Here is a 23,023-nt window from a genome sequence, read left to right as displayed (position 1 = left end):
TGGTGCCGTGCATTACCTTTAATCTGATTGGTCGACTATGGTGTGATGCATTTGATTGTTGTCTGGTCATTTCATTTTTTGTAGTTTTACAAAGTCTGTTGATCATTTTAAAATAAAAAAAAATACTCAGTAACTGTTGGCAGTAATGTAATAAATTCCTTTTTTTTTAAAACGTACTGTAAGTACAAGTCAAAACACTGATTTAGAAATATACTGAAAAAAGTACAAGTCCCCATAAAAAGCATTTCAATTACAATAACGTGAGTACTTTGTAATCAGTTATTTTCACCTCTGATTAAGTATTACTAGCTTTTAAATGAAATATGTTGTTAGAATTTGGACTGCCACATCACTATTATGTATTTAAACCAATATATTCACATGTAAAGTCTTCCTTTCATTGATTATCATTCAGTGTTATTTAATCCCACATTTAAAAAAAAACATCAGCTTTAAATATAACTACTACAGTATAGTAGTGGGAGGAGCTTAAGTAGAGTTGTCAATTATGATCAATTCAATTCAATTCAATTCAACTTTATTTATTTAGCGCAAAATAAAAGAAAGTCATCTCAAAGCGCTGAACAAAAATATTGGGTGCCAAGTGTAAAAATGTAGTATAAAAGTTTTAGCTAACAAATTTACATTATTTATCTCACTTTTCTCATATTTAGCACATTTTCCTACATTTAAGACAACATTTAACCACATATATAGAGGTAAAAAAAAAAAACATTAAATCTAATTATATAAATCTAAATCTAAATGGTATATGTTATATCTAAATGTTAAATCTATATCTAAATTTTAAATCTAAATCTAAATGTTATATGTTATATCTAAATGTTAAATCTAAGTCTAAATGTTAAATCTTATATATAAATGTTAAATCTAAATGTTAAATCTAAATGTTAAATCTAAATGTTTAAATCTAAATCTAAATGTTATATATCATATCTAAATGTTAAAAGTTAAATCAAAATGTTGAATATTAAATCAAAATGTTGAATATTAAATCAAAATGTTAAATCTAAATTTTGAATCTAAATCTAAATGTTAAATCTAAATCTAAATCTAAATGTGGAACTTAAATGTTTCGCACATATGCGAATTGACCCCGCCCATTGTAACCTCAACCAATCCACAAGCAGAGACACACAAAACCGCTCCTACCCACCCACCAACATTTAACATTTAGATTTAACACAACATTTAGATTTAACACAACATTTAGATTTAACATTTAACATTTAGATATGATATATAACATTTCGATTTAACTTTTAACATTTAGACTTAGATTTAACATTTAGATATAACATATAACATTCAGATTTAGATTTAAAATTTAGATTTAGATTTAACATTTAGATATAACATATACCATTTATATTTAGATTTATATATTTAGATTTAATGCTTTTTTTTTTACCTCTATATATGTGATTAAATGTTGTGTTAAATGTAGGAAAATGTGCTAAATATGAAAAGTGAGATAAATAATGAAAATGTGTTAACTAAAACTTTTATACCACAATTTTACGCTTGGTACCTCATACAAAATATAAAGTCCAAAATAAAAAAGAAGAAAGAACCCAACAAGATCCACATGAACAAGCATTTAGCGACAGTGGGAAGAAAAAACTCCCTCTTTTTTATAGGAAGAAATCTCCAGCGGAACCAGGTTCAGAGGTGGCAGCCATCCGCTTCTACTGGTTGGGGTTAGTGAACAGAGGGACAAACAGAATAGGATAAAAGGATAGTCCATCCAAGTGTTCCAGACTAGTTGAGCAGCGAAACATTGATTAGTCCATCCAAGTGTTCCAGACTAGTTGAGCAGCGAACCATTGATCAGCCCAAAGTGTCCCAGATGAGTTGTGCCATGAGCCATCGATCAGGAACCGTTATCTCCAGCATCAAGACACCTGAAACAGAAAAGAAAGCAGAGGGCGAGGAAAAGGCACAGGCTGCAGGAAAAAATAAATATATATATATATGTATATATATATATAGATAATGAGAAAGATAATAAAGTCTTTGCCTCTGAGTTGATTTTCCAGAATCCTCCTCTGCCGGGCTCGTCTTTCTGTCGAGGGACCTTCTTGAAACTCTTGTTGAGGGACAAGGTGTGACGAATAGAGTTCTGTAACAAAGACACAATAAAAGCAAGATTTATTACAAAACCATTGAGCAAATATGAGTAAGTGATGATAAATGAAGGGAGATGGATAGTCATAAATAATAAAAGTGGGTGTCACTTACCTGCCAGGTGGGCTCTGCGTGTCTGTAGTAGCAGAAGTTCTCTTTGATCCACTTATAGATGGTGGACAAAGTGACTTTGGGCTGTTCACTGGCCTGCATGGCCATGTAGATGAGAGAGGAGTGGGAATGAGGTGGTTTGGCTTTGGGGTTGGTCTTGTAGTCCACCTCCACCAGAGGGATGGGCTGCATCTGGATGTGAGGGTACCTGGGTTGGAGTCAATTACATTTTTCAGTTATAATTACATTTTCAATTACCCATTGTCAATTAACAATTCAATTATGATTAAAATGACCAGCATTTTTTCAAATTACATTTCAATAACAATTTTTTTAAACCTCAAAGTCAATTACAATTACATATTCAATTACTAAAGTTCATTTACAATTAATCACTGACACTGTAATAAATAACCTAAATGAAGTTAACCTTCCTCTTGTGTTAGCTTTCTGTTAGCATCTCTTATGATAACTGGTCCTAAATCAGCTGTAAAATACACTAAAAACAAATATATATCATGTAATTTATTCATATCATTGGTTACCTTGTTAGGCTTCCTAATCAATGAAAATATAGGTTTTTTTAATATTTTGGTGTGTGTGTCTGAGCATTTTTTATATCAGTTAACACTCAGTTTCATTTTGTTTCAAATGATAAAATGTGAGAAATCTTGAAATGAAACATGATTTAATAACTGTTAACTACATATGTGTAGAACTGAACTTAGAACTCTAACATGGATCCATGTGTTAAATTATAATTACAATTACAAAGTCAAGTATCTAAACTCAATAAAAAATGACTTATGATTACGACATTTAAAACTACATTACAATTATAATTACGCCATAATGTAATTAATCATCCATTAAGCAATTGCAACTATAATTGACCCCAACCTGGTACCTGGAGAACAGGGGACCAACGGTGGAGTCACTGCCGAGGTACTGAGGCATCCCGGTGGCTGCGGTGTGTCCCGCGGCGGGGCTGGACGGAGAGTCGGTGTCAAAGCTTTCATGGAAGAGCTGCTCCTGACATTGATCTTGTTGTTGCTGCTGACGTTGCCCTTGTTGTTGTTGTTGTTGCTGCCGATGTCGTTGTTGTCCTTGGTGCTAGGAAAAAAAACAGAGAACAGCTGATGAGTCTTCTGATTCTACTGCAGGCTTGTTTCTAGGTGAGTCTCTATGATAGAATCCAACATGAACTAAAGTCATTCCCATTGTTAAAGGTCATCTTAGATGCTGATATGTGCATTTCAAACAATTTATGGAGAGCACAGACACAAAATGAAGTTATACTGATGCAAACCTCAATACTCTTAGACTGGGACATTAAACACATCTGAGATTAAACTTGTTCTCCGAGAGTGTGTCTGTGTCTGCACATCACATTAAGGTACACCTCATTTTTGTTTTAGAGCATTGATTGATTATCATTAGTATTGATTAAGGTATCGACAATATCCAAGCCATAAGTGAGGGATATTATTCCCGGCAGGTTATTCTCTTATATTGTGACAAAACTTTAATTTAATTCAGGGAACCCTTGTGAAATAATTTAATGAAAATTGCACAGTTTGAGAAAAACTGTGAGTTCTCAATTTGCAATTAAAAATGACTTCCGTCATGTGATCTAAGCATGAAAAGACTAGAGTTTCTTTGAAATATTTGGAGAAGATGAGATATCAATTTCTTTTTTTCCAAGGGGATGAATTGGATGCTCTAAAGTTTAGTTTGACACGTGTTTTAGACTAAAACACATCTGAGATTAAACCTGTGTTCAGAGTGTGTCTGTGTCTGCACATCAGTTTAGATACACATTATTCTTGTTTTATAAGATTAAGATTAAAGATTAAGATTAAAGATTAAACTTAAAGATTAAAGATTAAGATTAAGATTAAATCGGGGCTTTCGCCTTTAATTGGTCATGTAATGTTGTTACATACATGGAATTTGTCCTCTGCATTTAACCCATCCCTGAGGAGCAGTGGTAACTGGTGACTTGATTTCACATTTGTGGAAAAACTATTTTGAAATAAAATCAACATAAAATGAAGTGATGTTTTGAGTAATGATACTTACCGTTAGTATGTTAGTAATGTTTGTTATACAATCCCATCAGTAGGAGGGTGGAGGCAGACGTGGAGCTTTGGTTCGTGATTTCTTACTCTTTGTCCCCTAAAAACAGACACGTGACAATTCTAGTCAGCTGATAAAACACTTCCACAGTCATGATGTCATCACCTCTAAGGTTGATGGGTAAACATTTCTGCGCAGTAGACTTACGTAATTCACTTTGTTGCTCCAGCCTGGGTTATTGAGAGCGTGTATATGAGCTTCCACTTGGGCTTCAGCTTGGAAGATCTGCCTTTTGTCTTCAGCCAAAGACTTCCACTGTGGATGAACAATAACAAAGTGTCACACACACACACACACACACACCAAAGACAAAAATGTGAAGATCACAGATCATTCATCGAGGAACAAACAAACTTACGCGTTCAGAAAGAACTCGATTGACTGCAGCACTGTTCTTAATGCCGAGCTCTTCCTGGACTGTCTTCCTCTCGCTTTTTAAGAACAGCATAAATGCGTTGGGAGGTTTCTTTACATACGTCCCCTTATCCTTCTCGTGTTTTCTTTTCCTGAAGGAACAAAGCACAAACAGTGAGCAGGGCAGGGAAACAGTAGCTGAGAGTAGTAGAGAGAGAGAGCAGGGAGACACTCTGATCTAGAGTTACTCAGGAAAAAAGACAATTAAAACAACTCAAGGACACTTACTTTGGAACTGGGACGGGTTCCAGGGCCTCTGGTGGCATGATAGCCAATAACTCATCCAACTCATCTCTACAAAGATAAAAACATAAACAGGCGGGATGAGAAATCATGTCACAAACATGTGGACCAACGTCTGTGATGGATCAGGTGTGTTTGTTTGCTTTGCTTACCGTTCTTCAAAAGAAGGAAAACACTCAGGTGGGAAGAATGGACTGCTGTAAAACTGGAGACACAAAAACATGAATATTAGACACCAGTTGCATTTTTCAATTACAATTACATCCTCAATAATAAATGTTCAAGTACAGCTATATTATGATTACGATGACCTGCATTTTTCCAATTACAATTCAAATTAGAAATATAATTTTCTCTCTGAAAGTCAATTACAATTACGTTGTCAATTTCTCATAAACCTCATAAAACGTGACCTTCCTCTTATGTTAGCTTTCTGTTAGTACCATGATAACGGGTCAGTTGTCTCCCACATCTTAAATCAGCTATAAAATACACTAAGAATTATTATCTATCATCCAATTTGTTTTTCATCTCTTGGTTACTTTGTTAGAATTCCTAATTAATGAAAAAAAATGATATTCATGTTCTTGGTGTGGGCGTCTGAGCCTCTTTTCTGTCAGTATACCCCTTAATTATTATTTTTTCCTTCAAATATTAAAATTGTCTGAACAGTAAAAAAAAAGGCCATATTTTTCCATTGTTATGCTTTACTATATACAGCCATATCTCTGAAAGTGGGTGTTCTTCCACATTTTATTTATTTATTTATTTTTATTTTTTACACCTTACTGGATTCTAACTCCAGTTTAAGTGAGTTCATCAAACTTGAACTAGTTGTTAGGTTCTTATGATAGCCTTAAATCAGGAAAAAATTTCCAGATTTTTACATTTTTGTGGCTTGCTACTGACCGTTTTTCGAGAATTTCCATTCCAATTACTATTAATTACAAAGTCAATTATCTGAACTCAGTTACAACTTTATTATGATTACAACAACAGTTTTTTTTCCCCAAATACAAATACAATTACAATTTTAATTATTTCATAATTGTAAATAATTATCAATTATGTGATTACAATTATATTTTACCCCAGCCATGGTATCAACCATACACCAAAAAACTACTGCTAGGGTCTGTCAAAGAAAACAAACTGAGTGATATTCCAATGCCACATAAGAACTGGATAAAAAGACCTAAATAAATCTATTAAAAACTGTGCTTCTAACAACAACAGAGTCATATAGAAGCACGAGGAAGGGCCTGTCTGTTCTTAATGGATGAACAAATGTATGCTGTGATGTTGCCCACATTGGCACCATGTGTTTCAGTGATTCTTACTTTGAGGTCTGTTAATGGTGGAGGAGGACATCTACAAACATGAGTAGATGATGTCACAGGGTAAGTCGCCCAGTGCACCAGTCCTGCAACCTCTGGATAGACCTGCACAATATCGGTGATCTCAGGTAGGAGATGCTTCAACTCCTCCTCCTCCTCCTCCTTCACCAAAGGTTCCATCACCATGGATAATGGTGTCCTGTGATACAAAGAAATAAACAAGAATAAATAAGATACACACACACACACACACTACACAAAATTACTCCCAAAACACAAATCAACAATAAAATGCCCAAAAAAAAAAAATCAAAAATGACTTAAAGACACAACAACTACTTAAATGAACAAAATGACTCTGGAAACAACAAAAACATTATAGAATAGCTACAAAGACACACAAACTGTCAACAAAGTTACACAAAATGACAGGAAAATACAAAAAACAACAATAAAGATACAGAAAGTGACCCCAAAAACGCACAAATCAACAACAATACATGACAAAAATGCAGAAAAAGACAGAACATTACACAATATTACAATAAGAACCCCCCAAAAATAACAAAAACACACATAATGACTCCAAAACCACACAAAATTACCCATATCTTGCGAAATTATTTGAATTCCAATTTTATGCAAATGAAATAATAGTTAGAGGTCGCACAAAACACTTGAAAATTGCTCTTCTATAACATACTTAGCCAAAAAATTTAAATAAAAATACAACGGTTACAAAAAAGTGTTAGAACATCATTAAAAACAAGTCATTTTTGTGTAAATAGTGGTGTCCCACACTGCTATCAGCTGTATATCATGTGAATTAGTAGTTATATCTGTAATTATGTTGCTATTATTATCATACGTTGTGATAAATGACCTCCACATGTACTATGCTGCCGCCTGGTGGAATATAGTAGGAACTACTTTCCGGTCAAATAAAGCCTAATAAAACTTCTACTTACCTCATTTTGAGAGCAGGGGTTGTTAATATGTGAATTCCTTGTTGATAATGTCGAGAAAGGGTCGCTGACGATTCCTGACAGAGTTTTCCTTGCAGACTGCACAGCGCACTGCAGATACAACTGCTGGAAAACAGTTTGTTTTCTTTCTAACCGCTTATATAGGGTGAGAGATGGAAAACGTGAATTTAAATAATGCTCTTTTTTTTTTTTTTAAAGTAACGTATTTGTTTTTGTCTCGTGTGGATGACGTAGTGGTTCCCAACCTTTATTGGGTTGTATCCCCATTCTGATATCACACATTTCTGGTGACCCCAGAGCAGGGCCAGCTTTAGGCCATGCATGAATAAAAATAAAATTAAATTTAAAAAAAAAAAAAAATGAATAAAAATAGGTCAAGTTTTTTTTTTTTTCTTAAGTCAATACACAGTGTGTACACATTATTATTTATTTTAAATATCAAGACAAAACAATGCAATCATGCAAAACAACACATCATCGGAAAAAAAATAAATAAATATATATATATATATATATATATATATATATATATATATATATATATATATATATATATATAACCTATTTTGAAATGTAGAATAATGCACTATAATACAATATAATACTTACAGATATAGTGCAAATGTCTCGAGGGAACAATAAAAAAAATGGTGCAAAATCCATAATCTGCAAAACACTACAATCAAAAGTTAAAATAAAATCTAAAAGTTTCAGTAGAAGGAACTTTCTACGTTCCTGTTTGGTTTTACTATTCAGCAACACATATCTTAAAATAAAAAAAACACAATGTGCAAACGACATGATAGAATGATATAGAATAGAACAAGAATTAAAGTAAAATAAAAAATAAATATGGGCAGAAGATTAGCAGGTACAGTTATAGATTTGTTCCATTTATTCATAACATCAGCATTAAAACTACCTACAAAAAAGTTTACAAGTAGAGGCTTTGATTTGGCTCGCTATTATGTGGATTATGTCTGCAAAAAGTGCCCACATGTACACAAAATCATAACCAAACACTCGCCTATGGAGCATTTGTTGGAAAAAGTGAATTTCAGGTTTTGTACAGTCACCATGCAATAACCAAACACAGAATACAGCAAGTCCTACAATATACACAATGATTAAATTGGGCCAAAAACATGGAAAGAATCAATACCTGATGTGAACCATTTACACCGTTTGCACATCCACAAGCATGATCCTGTAAAAAAATGAAATAAAACATCTTCTAATTTGCCTTCATGTTTTTTTTTTTTTTTTTGATAATAATTTAAAAAAACATTCATTTTGATCTTGGTCTGATTATTTCTTGAGAAAGAATTGTGATTTTACAATTATTTTCTCTATAATTAATTTCACATTACCATGAGTTTTAAAATGTACTCCTGAATCTGAAATAAAAGATGATGATGATGATGAATAACTAAAATCACATTAATAATCTAATTTTCAATCAAACATAAATCACACCTGCTGTCTAAAAGATAAATACATACTACATATTATGCACTTCTCTCAGAGAAAACCTGCATAAAGGATAAAGGAAGTAAATAAATATAAATATTATGGATGCACCGAAATGTAAATTATTAGATCCTTTAAAGAAGTTTACACTGTAATGACAATTTTTGGCTACTTTCTTTTGGAGGTCAGATGATGAACAATTAAGCCTAGAATGTAAAACATGTATAAAACATCCCTTTAATTCACCCCAAAGAAGATTTATTTGGGTTGAGGTCAAGATTCTATAAAGAGGAAAGAGCCGACTCCAAACACAAAGTTGGGGATGTAAAATTGTCCAAATTGTTTAATGCTCAAGCGTAAAAGAACTCAGCGGCAGAGCAAAACAAAAAAGCTGTTATATGTGTAAGTGGTCTGTATGCCTACGTAATAGAATTTGTGTTTCCTACCATGGAAGTGTTTGGAACACCTGCAGATTAATCGATTGAATGCATGCATTCAATCGATTAATCTGAGTGAATCAATACTTTAGGTCTTTTTCAACTTTATTCAATCACAATTCATGATGAAAGTGAGATTCAAATAAAAATGATAATACAGTCATTTGCATTTCTTGGGTTTTTATTTACATCTAATAACAAATGGGAGTTTATTCTGAATTTTAAAACAACCTTAATGAACACTTTTTACAATATAAATGATTACAAAGGTTGCGCATGCTGACGTCACTTGTGTAGAAGCTAAATGCTTGTATGACTTAATGAAATGACTGAATATTTACTTCAGTTTTAGGCCTGTACATTATTATTTATTGTATACATGAATGTGTCAAATTACATGGAAAACCAAATATGAATGAATAAATGAATAAACGTGATAAAATAAAAAAGTTAAAATTTTAATACAAATAAACAAATATAAGTGGGAAAAATACAAATGTTAATGTGCCAATCCACTCCATCAGCAATCAAACAGACCTTTCTGGACAGTGCGGACTTCCTCCACATGCTCTTCAAATTCCATGCCCACCTGACGGACAACACTGCTGTTGTTCTGGCCCATCTCAGCAGCCAGGAAAGGGCATTTGGAAGCAAGTGCCTGCCCTGATGGTGGCATTGGATGACCAGAAGGCAGCTCAGAGATTGCCTCCTCCATAGGTGCTACAGGTGTGCAAAGTAAAATGTTATGATGAGAACTTAAGGGATATTTTTTTCTGCCCATGACATAGAACAAAATGCTATTTCTTCACACTCACCTTTATTGACAGACGCATTCTCTGGAACCTTGTAAGAAGAGGAGGAGCAGAGGGCCCGTGCCATCGTAGGGGCCATGGGTTTTGCAGCCAGTTCCATCATGATTGGGCATCGCTGGGCATACCCGACCAGAACTTTTCTGGACTGCTGGAAGAAGGCCTGGGGTGCACGAGCCAAATATGGACAGCGACGCATAATCACATCCATCATTTACAAGTTGATTGTCCAGATACCTGCCTCGAAGAAAACAAAAACAGAGATGAGACATGTCACCAAACTGTGTCATGTGAACAGGTCTGATAAACCCAAAAATGTATTGCTAGAAATTACTTAATAATTTAATTACTTAGTAATTTGATATATAAAGACTAAAAGAACTATCATTTATGATTTTAACCTGAAATTTGTGATTAAAAAAATAGCAATCAGAGTGAAAAAAGTGAGAAAGTCACCAGGCTGCAAAATAGGGTTTGCAAATGTACAAGCATGTAAATGCTGAGTTAACATCAGGACAAAGTTTGAATTTGAAATGTAAAATGTAAACATTTAAACAAATGTAAATGTAGACTAGTTAAAGGTGCATTTATACTTTTTGGTTTTTTTACTTTACGCACACACATTAGATACTCTGACTTTATATTTTATGATGAGTGCCATGAGAGGACATTGCATTTGGCGTTGTAAAAATAAAATAAAATTGAACCGGATAAAATAAAAGGAAAATTAGTGTTTCCGCACAGTGGATGGAAACCATAGCACTTGAATAAAAACCCTGTACACACTCAGGAAGAAATACAAACACAACCTGGACTCAAACTCACAACCTTCTCACTGTGAGGCAGCAATACATCACATTAGTCAATCTCAGAAATCCCATTTATGACACAAATCTAGTAATGACCATGTAATAAGGATTAGTACGGAAGCGTAGAGCTGCCACAGTTGAAAATATATTTTTGATCACTATATTGTACGAACAATATACTTATATTGTACGAACAATATACTTATATTGTACGAACGTGATATAATAATGTCCAGATGGTGGACATTTAACCGGAAGTAAGAGCAAACGAAGGAAGAAAACATGGATTCTCCACTGTTGCGGTTCCTGCGCAAACGAGGTGTGCCTGAGGAGTGCCTTTCCCGCATGGAGGAGGAACATGTAAGTTTAAAGTTCATTTTCTTCTTTTTCCACGGGTCAAGTGTTTTAAGGTAACGAGGGAAGGAGGTGGGTGCGCGCGCATTCGGACCTCGTAGAGTGCGAGTGTGCGCCGGCCCGTATTATACTTCTCAGGTCATCATCCATCCATTTTCTGAACAGCTTGCTCGTTTCTCCAGCTGTCATCGGGCTCTATGCTGGGCGTAGGTACACCTTACAAAGCGCCAGTCCTTCACATGGCTACCAACCAGACACAGAGAAACGGACAACACTCACACTCCCATTCATTACAGGCAACATAGGGACTCTAGTTATCCTGACAGTATGTTTTTGTATTGTCAGAGGGAACCACATTCTTGGGGTAACCAATGAACGCTCAAGTGATGTGCTTGGATTAGTGCGAGAAAGCCGCAAAAATGTTTGCAGAATAGGTGAATGGATGGCTGTCCTCTGGTACCTAATTAAATTATGTTAAAAAATGCATAAATGACTCGTTCTGTAGCTGTATGTGTTACATATGTAGAGAGCAGCTCTCTCAGCTGCATGCGTTAGATTTGCGCACAGATTTGAATAGTGTCGGGCAGCAATGGGTTCAAGCTTAAAGAGAGATCAGCTTTAGTAGGGTTCAAACGTGTTTGGGAAACAGAAGCAAAACATTGCAGTGTAAACAGAACCTTTACATTAAATGGGTAATGCAGGCACGCACACAAACACAAGTTTAAATGTGTTGGTTGGGATGGAGACAAAGTGTTGTAAAAAAATATATATATATATATATATATATATATATATATATATATATATATATATATATATATATATATATATATATATAACCAAACAAATGAGCATACTAAATGTTGCTTGACCTCGAAAATGTCAAATATTTCATGATCATATCTAAGTGGGAGGGCCCATTAACAAAAGTTTGCCTTGGGCCCCCAAAATGCCCATGTTACGCTAAATCAACTTTTCTGTGCTTTAAACATCATAAAAGTGCTATTTGGGCTTCATACACATGCCCAAAGTGTTTTTTTCATTGATTCCCTAAATCGTTAGTTAGAGGGTGATTATCTCCTTTCTTACTGCAGGGCGACCCCAACACCTTCCTCGAATTTGATGACTCGTTCCCACTTTGATGACGAATTTGACGCCTCCAGGAAGCTCTCTGCTGTGATTGACATGTAAACAGACACGCCCACGAAGGTGAGCGTTTGAGCGTCCTTCGCGCAGTGCTATGTATGTATTTTCTACAGTTTATGTATGTACCAGTGAACGCCCCGCCCCTACGTTCTGTCTCGTGTTTATAAAGCAGCATGAGCTCGGCTACGGAGTGGGTGGGAGGAGGGGGGTCCGTCCTCTGGTCCTACGTCACCGTGCGGGGAGGAGGAAGTCACTGTCCCGTCTATAGACACGCCCACTCATGAATATGCATAAGCAGGACGCAAATCAGCCTGTTTGTGTAGAGTTGCTCAAAAAGTGACTTTTCAGAGGCTAAAACTCTGGAAAACCGGCGAGTTTGGGAAAATAAACCTCAAATACTATGTTTTTGGGGTTCTTAGAACAAATGGAGATGGGTGATAAATAGCATGACATGGGACCTTTAATGTAAATTTGCTGGGTGACATGTATCTAGCTCACAGGAATCCCAGGTGTCATTCCCTGTTGAATTAGTGCTTGGCATAAAGACATTATAGAATGTCCACAATCTTCTGAGACACACTGGCTCTTATTTCATCACCTAAAGATTCCTCAGAGCAGCGCTTTGCTCCCTGCTCTGTTGTAGGCATGCCCCTAAATGAGTTTAGGGAGAACACACCTTCTGCACTGCAAATTCCCAGCAACTTGACAAGATTCAAAATCTTATTTTTTAGCCATGCTAGATTATTTCACTAATTCTTAGAGTTATTCACTTATTTTAAGCCATCAACTTTGCATTTTAGTCTTATTATTAGCACAAACCATTATTATTTGTCTCATTTAGTTCAGAAATCTTAAATCAGTATTTTAAGGAGTCAAAATAAGATATTGTTCATTTCAACATAGAAAATCTTGATTAAAGAATTTGGAACATTAAAAAAAACCTTGATTCAAGAACTCAAAATGAGTGTTAGGCACTAAATTTATTTTAGAATGGCAGTCAGTCAGGAGAAACCTAAAATGACAATTTGCAATATATTATTTTCATATGGTTGGCCCTGATGTGCATGATTTAGTCAAGTGTCTCATGACTTAAAGTATACATATTTGATTTGTTAGTATTTTAAAAAAGTCTGAGTGTAGGATAATAAGGCAGGAGTCGAAATGAAGTTTAAATGTCTGAAAGAAGTTTATTGACCATTAGTACAGGAAATGAAGTTCAAAGTCCTCTCTTCCAGCATATATGAACAATGGCCTAATTATTAAGTATTGGGCTTTAGAACGCTGTGATATCACCTGCAACCCAGCAATTAAATAGTGTTATTTGTAACCAATGTCGAACAACCAATAATCTTTAATTAAAGATAAAGCCACATTTGAAGAACAGGTAGTAAATGACTAAACCTCAGGCTGATTTTGCTGGCCAATAATGTCACAAAGGCTATATTTTATTGGCACAAAGACACTTTCTCTGAAACTAATTGAAAAATATGAAGTATGATCTATGAGCTCATGCACTAATTCTGTAGCCTGGGCCAGAGCAGGCACTGCAACCTCATATGCCAACAGGTTTTCATCCCATTTTATGGTTTCATAGCGCTGATACTCAAAAGCAATAACAGATGAATCAATCAAGAAGATGTTCTTTATCAGTCCAAACACTGGCAAGGTATCAATCAGATCTATAATGATCATAGACTTCTCACTAATGTACTTATTACCACTGAGAACATACCATTTTACTTTCACAACAGATTGCAGGATTTCTAGTCCTAAAAAATCTCTAACTTTGTTCTTAACATATTCAGTATTTGTGACAGTGGACACTGGCCCGGACACTCTCTCATTTGCAAAAAGTGGATGTTCAATACCCATTTCATTTTGACAAGATTCAAGAAACTGGTTGTGATTGACTAGGGATTTACAAACATTTCTAAAATTCAGCTTTGAAGCCCACTGTTTAAAATAGTGGTGTTTAGCCTCAAATCGCATGCACATGGTTCTTATTAATGGACCAAGAGATGCTATTTGACTAGGAAGGTGTAACAAGTAATGCTGCTTGGGTATTATGTTGCTTTCAGGAAAAAGCTGCTTGAACTGATACAGGTGTTGTGTAATCATTTCTTTAAGCCGTAATACAGTTTTTAAAGAAATTGTTGGGGCTAGAACAAGCTGAACAATTTGAATTAACTTGATAATGAATTGAGTATATTCATTGTCCACACCATCCAAAAGAAAGGGCAAGATTTTTAAAAGTATTAACATTTGCCCACAAGACTGTTTCAGTCTGTTGTCATTAGCTGCTAGAGTGCTCAAAGTAATAGGACAAGGTTTGTCTCGTATGTCAATAGGCGAAAATGGAAAATTCTTAATGGCTGAATTGAAATGATCTAATTCCAACTCCCCTGACAGAATAAGGTGTTTTAATACCAGCTTAATCTCCATAGGAGCGACACCTTCGAAAACAACATGCATGATGTCCTGTGGAGTTTGCTTAATTAGGTCAAATGCAGGAATATCAATTAAACAACTTCTCCTCTTAATCCCATACGTGGTTTTAAGGGATGCTTTCAGTGAGTCTGTGCTTGCTTTTTCTATTTCATTGCACTGCCTGATATGATTTTCCAAAGTCCTTTCCACAAATCCATGTTCCTCAAAAATGGTCTGCATATCTTCAAAAGTGCATTCACAGTGTCTGCATTTGCTGTAAGCAAATCCAACACCTTCTTTAAATCCAGCAAGTTCATGTTGCGCCAGTGTGTCACCGCATAAGGCTATTACAGCACCAAACAAATCAGTTTCACCATTTGGTGTTTCAATCCTCACACCATCATAAAGTTGAGTAAGGTCTTGAAGAAGTCTTTTCAGTACAACATCAACGCCCCACAGTGAAATATCCCTGGACTTAGCAATTGCAAGGAGTCGTATAGCAGCCAAATGGACCTACATTTTGGATCAATATTGCCTAAACTATAGTAGAACATCAGCAGTTTATTTGCAGATGCATGAGGCCCTAATGGGTTACATATTTCAATTTCATCTGTGTAGAGCACAATTTGCAATGAATTTGGTCTTTCAGAAAATAAAGGATGTGATGCAAAGAGGGCCCCGTCACTAAAGTCATACAAAAATCCTTCTCTGCTTCTTGGCGGTATTCTATTCAACATGGTGAAAATTCTGGAATTGCTCAATAACTGCTTTAGACTCTGAATCAAAGGTACATAGTAAAAACTGCTGTTTTTGAGTGACATAATCCTTGCACCACCTCGCTTAACCCAACAAATCTTCTGGGAGACTACAACTTCCTCTGGGGTCACTGGATCGAAGATTTCACGGTAAGTCTTGTTTTGTCCATATGCGTTGGCCGAGAAAGGATCCACAAAAGTATCCAGTACGGACAACGCTTCATCTTGAAGTTGAGGGCTTCTCTCAGGGTGCTCCTCAAAGACTCTCCTCATTCTTTCCTTGAGCGCATTGATGAGAACAGCTTGATACTGTTGAACCTCCGAGATGATGCTGTTTACCGTTCTCTGTAAAAACAAATTGAACAGATTATTTTCTACGGCATTAACAATTTCAACTTAAGAACTATTCATCAATTAAGCTTTTTTTTTTTTTAAATATCAGAGGTGTTTTTTAATTGGATAAAATTGCAAACAAGTCTGCTTTTATTCCTTTTTAATGGATAGGCATTTTGATAGGCACATAAGATGAGCATGTACTCCATCCAATTTAAAACTGTATATCACTATAGTTAAATTATTTATAGTTTACATTACAGTGTAAAGTTTGTAACTGATATTAAAGGATTTGGACATTTAAGTGATCATCATTAGCAATTTTAGAACATTATTAGGATTTACCAGGGTTGCCAGATTCTCAAAATCCTTATATCGTACAAAGCTTCCTAAACTATCGTATTTCAGCACAAACTATTGCACACTATAAAGAAGCCAATAGTGCTGTAGCACCTGCGCAAAATATGGCTCAAATCATCACCACCCCTAACTACAACACAGGCGCAGGTACTTTCCCATCTGCCCCTTACTTTGTTTCGTTCTCAGTTTTTCAGGACAATATGAAAAAGCTCTGAAATTATCCTACATTTAGGGCTTTTTACTGTACAAATCGTAGTGTACATCTGGCAACCCTGTGATTTACTGTTAATTCTTTCAATCATTTATGATAGCCAAGTCAAATTAAAGTCACATAATCATCTACAAACTTACTTGTGACAAGTGGCACTGTTCACGGACACTGAGAGCAAGAGCTGCAGCAGATCTGGTGACATTGAGGGTGGTGGTGGATGATACTGCATCAGCTTCATCCTTCATAAAACAAAAACATATTATTTTTAAAAGAAATATTTAAAACTGGAAGTACTGAAACAGTTGCATTTGGAAGGTTAGCTTATGTAAATGTGAAAGCCTAAATGATGCAATACATTAAATCCATTTTTTTTTAATTATTATTCGTTATTGGTTTATTTCATCAGGACAGTGCATGTTTTTTTTTTTTTTTTTTTTATTGACCTTTATTTAACCAGGATAGATATTGTTAAAAGGTATTGTCATTTTACATGTGATTTGTGAGAATTAGATCACTGTCTTTAGGAGTCAAAACACATTATAAAAATGTTTGGAACTTACTGGAACAAGGACTTGGACCTGTGGCGTTTCAGCCCGCGATGAACCCGGTGCTAATTCCACTGAGTTGGTTGTTGCTGGAGTGATGATAGTTGTGGAATTGGAAAAAATCGACACTCCAAACGTTTCCACTCCCAACGAGCGCGATGTTGGTGTTGTTCTCCATCCACTTGGCGGGACTCCGTGTTTCAGATACGCTGGGTGCGTCCGTTTGATGTGGCGAAAAAAGGAGTTGAAAACTCTGAATTCCTGCTCGCATTCATCGATTCCACAATGAACCCAAAACTCCTGACAGCGACCATGTGCTACATTGATGTGACTAAGAAGCACCTTAAGCGTCAAAGCAACAAAGATTAGACAAATCATGCACCTCCACGACGCCATTCTCTCAGCCGCGTTCTAACTTGTGTGCGCATGCGCGATACCGCCAGAAACTTTGAGTGTGCGCAGTGGGGTCTGCGTGTTTAGCATTGAACCCGAACCTGGAGAGGAAAAACGCTGTTTGATTTCGGTTGAAGCGACAAACCACCAAGGTTAGTATTACTGCAATGGTTAGTATCCTACATTAATCATAAATAAAGCTATGATTTGCATACGTATAGCCTGTGCTGTCAAACACATCAAGATTGCACGTTCATTTGAAATCTGCGTGGCCTACATGACGGCTCACGTTAGCTTCGTGGTAGCTTAGCGTTAGCATATTTTAACTTTGGAAATTGTTGTAGTGGCTGTGTTGACACGTGGAGCCAAATTGAAGATCAGAATGGACGGGTTGGATGCCTCCATACGTTCAGTGTTGGAGGGTAAGTGTTTTTTCCCCCACATTTATTATTGCTGTTAGCCGAGCCACGTAGCATTAGCTGGCTAGTGTTAGCAACAAAACCCGCGCTCCAGGGGCATAGATCCCGGGTTCTCACCAGAGTGACGCAAAGCCAAAAGAAATAATCTTATTTTCAGCCAAATTGGTCGACAAGGAAAAAAGAAAATGGGCTAAATACAGTGTTTTACCTAAGTCAGTGACTGAATAAAATTTGCACCCAATAGTAAAAAAAAAAAAAGAAAAAACAGTAAGCAGGTCTGAAACATTGTGTTGCCAACAGGCAATATATTCAATGAATTGCATTAATTTCACATAACAGTAATTATTAGATTTAATAAAGGCTTAAAAATCCCCATATAAGTTTGAATTAAACTGTATGTTCCTTACCTTTTTTTTCTTTCCAATTTGGATCACTGGATAAGATTATTCTTTTTATATATATATATATATATATATATATATATATATATATATATACATATATATATATATAGTATTTTACTGTTTGAAAAGTGTTTAATTTGGTTAATGGTGCAGGCAATAAAATAGCAAGTTCAAGAACTTATCTAATATAACACAAGTACAGGAAAAAACATTGTGTGTATTAGTGTTTTATTCCTGATTATTTATTAACTTGAAGGTAAAAAAAAAGAGAGGCAGTACACATTGTGCTGATGCGATTTAAAAAGCCTGCAAGAATTAGAAGTTGCTGGATAGAATAAAGGAAAGATCTGCGCAGCTTAAAGCTCCCAAAAAGTGTTTCTGCAACACATGATGTTTTGGGCCTTTTATCAGTCTGATAAGAACTACCATGAAAACTACTATTTAACACAACTTAAGAACAACATTATGCAACAGATATAGGGTTTATGACATCCAGTATTTTTCCCAAGTTGCGTAATAATAATTTATTACAGAGTTGTTAATTAAAGTTTAAGTTTAAGAGTCATCATACTGAGAGATAAATATGTGTTCTCTTAAATTTCTCTTAACTTACAGCTGCAAGTATTGATGAGGAGGCTTTGACAACATTAAATCGTGAGGACCTGAAGGATTTATTCCCTGGCTCTGAAAATTTTCTCCAAAGAAAGAGGCTCTGGGATTTTATCACTCAATTGGTATTGTAACAAAAACATTTTTTGTACTGCATAATTTATGTTTTTTACCTTATTTTTATTTATTTGTATACTTCATACAGGCAAGGCAAGGCAAGGCAAATTTATTTGTATAGCGCATTTCATACTCAAGGCAACTCAATGTGCTTTACATGATAAAACATTCAATTGTTTAAAATCAATAAGAACATTTAAAATCATCAGTAAAATCAATTAAAATCATCAGTAAATCAATAATCATCAGTAATCATACATCAACAACATGACAAAAAATCTCTCTCAATCATATGCAGTAGAGAAAAAAAGTGCCTTTAACTTTGATTTAAAAATGTTCACATTGGATGCTGACTTCAGCTCTGCTGGCAGTTTGTTCCACTTCTTTGCAGCATAACAACTAAAAGCAGCATCACCATGTTTACTGTGAGCTCTGGGCTCCACTATCTGACCTGTGTCCATAGATCTGAGAGACCTGCTGGGTTCATACCTGACAAACATCTCACTTATGTATTCTGGACCAAACCCATTCACAGATTTATACACCAGCAGCAGAACTTTAAAGTCTATTCTGAGGCTGACTGGGAGCCAGTGTAAAGACTTTAAAACTGGAGTAATGTGATCTGACCTCTTTGTTCTGGTTAAGACCCGAGCTGCAGCGTTCTGAACCAGCTGTAGCTGTTTGATGCTCTTTTGGGGGATTCCTGTCAGAAGACCATTACAATAGTCCAGTCTGCTGGAGATAAAAGCATGGACCAGTTTCTCCTGATCTTTCTGAGCCATTAGGAGCCAATAGGAGAGTCCTATTGACCAGATTGCCAACACTAGTACTGGGAGTTTAAACACTTCAGGGAGTGATTCTTCAACCAGTCACCACGTGCCACCATGCCAGCCTCAAAGCTCCACTCCCTTGCCTGCCATCTCCAAAACCATAAAACTGCCAGATCCACCAGAATATGTGGTATACACAGATTCTGAGTTGGATATGGTGCGTTGTCAGTACTTTTCGCTGCTCCGTGCTGGAAATGTTGAAGGCTTTAACATGTCTAAGGAGCTTATTTGTAGACTTGTTCGCAACACCATCACCAGCATGCTTGCAATCTTGCGTGCCAGTCCTATGGGGAACAAAGCGAAATACCCTTCCAAACTTGAAATGAGAGCAATGTCACAGAAGATTGTAGAGTATTATCCAATGTTGCGTGATCCTGACCCGCACATGTCATATGTGAGTATTTATATTCCATAGAAAGATAAACTTGCAAAATTGTCAATCTTATATTTTATTACCATAGGTGACTGTCTACGCTAAAATGTACAAGCGACTTCAGAATGTGAGGTCTCCAAGGAAGAGGCAAGGTTCCATTCCGCAACGAGGCAAGGCAAAGAAGACTCTGTTTGACTCAGACAATACTGACAATGGGACAGAAGATGACACGAGTGGTGAAATTACTGGCTCCAATGATAGCACTGTACTTCTTGAGAGCCCGGATGACCTCAGTGAGGACAGCCAAAGTTCTGGTGCATATTTATCTTAAATTATAATTGCATTCCAACATTACATTGACATTCATACTATAAAGGTATGTTTTTAAATATTTTCCTCAGAGAAAGTGAGCCCACCGGTGTCCAGGTCCTGCAGTGTAATCCCATCCTCATCAGCCCCTGGCTCCTCACCCAGATTTGTGACAGCTACTCAAACATCCCCAGATGATGCAAATGGTAAGGCCATGTATATATATCTCCAAACTTTCTTTAATGTATTCTTTCAATCTTTCTTTGATTTTTATCAACTTATTTGAAGTTAGCTCATTTTGTTTTTAAATGAATTACTTAAAAAGAAGTAATTTAGTAAATTTTCCAATTTCAAAATTGAGCCTTGGTGAAGCAAAGTAGATATGCAATGTTTTCTAATGATATTCTTTGCTTTTATGATTCTGTTGATATTGAAAATGTGCTTCCTTAACTTTTTAATATCTATTTTAGCAAAACAGGATAGTCTGAAGATGCAGGCGAGGCACTACAATCAATCTCAATCAATCAATCAATCTTTATTTGTATAGCGCCAAATCATAACCAATGGTATCTCAAGGCACTTTACAGTAGAGCAGTCTTAAGGACGGACTCTTCATTTTATGGATACACACATATGCATATATACGTATATACACATACATATGTATCCCACACCCAACATGAATTCATCATGGCGGCAAGGAAAACCTTCTGTTAAGCAGCAGGAACCTTGTGTGGCTCCCATTCCTATGATGAACAGCCATCCACGTTATGCTGTGTTGGGTGTGTGCAGAGAAAAGGGTGGAGACAGAGCCGCTGAGTCTCTGTAACTCCACACTGAGGATCCCACGGACCTGCAAGACAAAGCCAGAAGGAGTACAGGAGCAAACACACAAGGGAAGAAGCAGACATAGAGGGAGTGTTTGAAAGAGGAATGGGACCCTCTCCGGTCCCTCTCTACCTAAATGACCTCTCTCCTAACGCCCTCTCCAACCTCTCTCCAACCGAGCATGCCAGACCCCCCCCCCCGGCAGTCTATGCCTATTGCATCTTAATTATGAGCTATGAGCTGGTTCCTAACTAAAAGCTTTATCAAAGAGGAATGTTTGAGCCTAACCTTAAAGGTAGAGAGGGTGTCTGCCCCCCGAACCGTGGTTGGTAGATGGTTCCAGAGAAGTGGGGCCTGATAACTGAAAGCTCTTCCTCCTATACTACTTTTAGAGACGAATGGAACAACGAGTAGTCCAGCATTTTGAGAGCGTTAGTGTTCTGGGGGGATTGTATGGCACTACAAGCTCCTTGAGATAGACTGGTGCCTGTCCATTTAGGGCTTTATAAGTGAGAAGAAGAATCTTGAATTCTATTCTATATTTTATGGGAAGCCAATGCAGAGAGGGCTAATACAGGAGTAATGTGATCTCTTCTCCTAGTTTTAGTCAGTACACGTGCTGCAGCATTTTGAACCAGCTGAAGTGTCTTAAGCGACTTGCTCGGGCAGCCTGCTAAAAGAGAATTACAATAATCCAGTCTAGAGGTAACAAAATCATGGACTAGTTTTTCGGCGTCGCCCTGAGACAGGATAGATCTGATTTTAGCAATGTTACGGAGATGAAAGAAGGCAGTTCTTGAAGTTGTTTTATGTGAGAGTTGAAGGATAAGTCCTGATCAAATAGAACCCCAAGGTTTCTAACAGTTGTGCTTTGTGCCAGAGTAATGCCATCTAGGGCAGTTAGGCTAGCATAGGTTTCTCTAAGGTGTCGCGGGCCCAGTACAATGACCTCAGTCTTGTCTGAGTTGAGAAGAAGAAAATTTTGGTCCATCCAGGCCCTAATGTCCTTTAGACAGGCCTCAAGTTTAGATAGCTGATTTGTCTCACCTGGCTTCATTGATACATACAGTTGGGTATCATCAGCATAGCAGTGGAAGTTAACAGAGTATTTTCTCATAACATTACCAAGGGGGATCATATAGATACAGAAGAGGATTGGACCTAGCACAGAGCCCTGAGGAACCCCGTAGCTTACTTTAGTGTACACAGAAGACTTATTATTCACGTGTACAAACTGGTACCTATCAGATAGGTAGGACTTAAACCAGTTTAGGGCAGTCCCTGTGATTCCAAGTAATTCCTCTAATCTCTCTAGTAGAATATAGTGATCTATAGTGTCAAAAGCTGCACTAAGATCTAATAAAACCAGTAGATCATTAGTTACTTTAACTAAAGCAGTCTCTGTGCTGTGTTGAGCTCTAAAGCCTGACTGGAAGTCCTCGAACAGGCTGTTGTTTTGAAGAAATTCACAGAGCTGAGCTGCCACAACTTTCTCAAGAATCTTTGAAATAAAAGGAAGATTAGATATAGGCCTGTAGTTTGCTAAAGTGCTGGAATCAAGAGTAGGTTTTTTTGAGAAGGGGTTTGATTACAGCTACTTTAAAGGACTGTGGCACGTCGCTATTGATAGGGATATATTTATTGTCTCCAACAAAGATGGGCAGACCAGGGAACAACTTCTTTAAACAGCTTAGTTGGGATCGGATC

General features: G+C 36.4%; 2 protein-coding genes across 6 annotated transcripts; both read right to left on the bottom strand.

The window, feature by feature from the left end:
* Positions 1 to 1,851: 1,851 nt before the first annotated feature.
* On the bottom strand, positions 1,852 to 10,385 carry LOC114459790 (transcription factor 7-like). Of its 3 annotated transcripts, none has more exons than XM_028441936.1 (12): positions 10,101 to 10,385; positions 9,875 to 10,005; positions 7,361 to 7,480; positions 6,396 to 6,591; positions 5,208 to 5,260; positions 5,041 to 5,106; positions 4,757 to 4,904; positions 4,546 to 4,653; positions 4,342 to 4,437; positions 3,167 to 3,372; positions 2,263 to 2,467; positions 1,852 to 2,143 (listed from the first exon to the last, which is right to left on the bottom strand). In XM_028441936.1, the coding sequence occupies exons 1-9, from the start codon at positions 10,116 to 10,118 to the stop codon at positions 4,378 to 4,380; spliced, it is 900 nt and encodes a 299-aa protein (XP_028297737.1). In that variant the 5' UTR covers positions 10,119 to 10,385; the 3' UTR covers positions 1,852 to 2,143; positions 2,263 to 2,467; positions 3,167 to 3,372; positions 4,342 to 4,377. The 3 variants fall into 3 exon arrangements, with proteins under 3 accessions (XP_028297737.1, XP_028297738.1, XP_028297740.1); XM_028441937.1 differs by lacking the exon at positions 10,101 to 10,385 and adding an exon at positions 8,541 to 8,585 and having other exon boundaries at positions 1,854 to 2,143; positions 9,823 to 10,005; XM_028441939.1 differs by lacking the exons at positions 9,875 to 10,005; positions 10,101 to 10,385 and adding an exon at positions 7,624 to 7,665 and having other exon boundaries at positions 1,854 to 2,143; positions 7,361 to 7,513.
* Positions 10,386 to 13,777: 3,392 nt separating this feature from the next.
* Positions 13,778 to 17,516, bottom strand: LOC114459791 (uncharacterized). Of its 3 annotated transcripts, none has more exons than XM_028441941.1 (3): positions 17,050 to 17,516; positions 16,630 to 16,728; positions 13,778 to 15,930 (listed from the first exon to the last, which is right to left on the bottom strand). In XM_028441941.1, exon 3 carries the CDS (start codon positions 15,068 to 15,070, stop codon positions 13,799 to 13,801), a length of 1,272 nt encoding a protein of 423 aa, XP_028297742.1. In that variant the 5' UTR covers positions 15,071 to 15,930; positions 16,630 to 16,728; positions 17,050 to 17,516; the 3' UTR covers positions 13,778 to 13,798. The 3 variants fall into 2 exon arrangements, with proteins under 3 accessions (XP_028297742.1, XP_028297743.1, XP_028297741.1); XM_028441940.1 differs by lacking the exon at positions 17,050 to 17,516 and having other exon boundaries at positions 16,630 to 16,842.
* Positions 17,517 to 23,023: the final 5,507 nt, after the last annotated feature.

This window comes from Gouania willdenowi, unplaced genomic scaffold (genome assembly GCF_900634775.1).
Source record: "Gouania willdenowi unplaced genomic scaffold, fGouWil2.1 scaffold_345_arrow_ctg1, whole genome shotgun sequence".
Taxonomy (NCBI): Eukaryota; Metazoa; Chordata; class Actinopteri; order Blenniiformes; family Gobiesocidae; genus Gouania; species Gouania willdenowi.
Note: the sequence above shows the minus strand (reverse complement) of the source record. Positions and strands in the feature narration are given on the sequence as shown.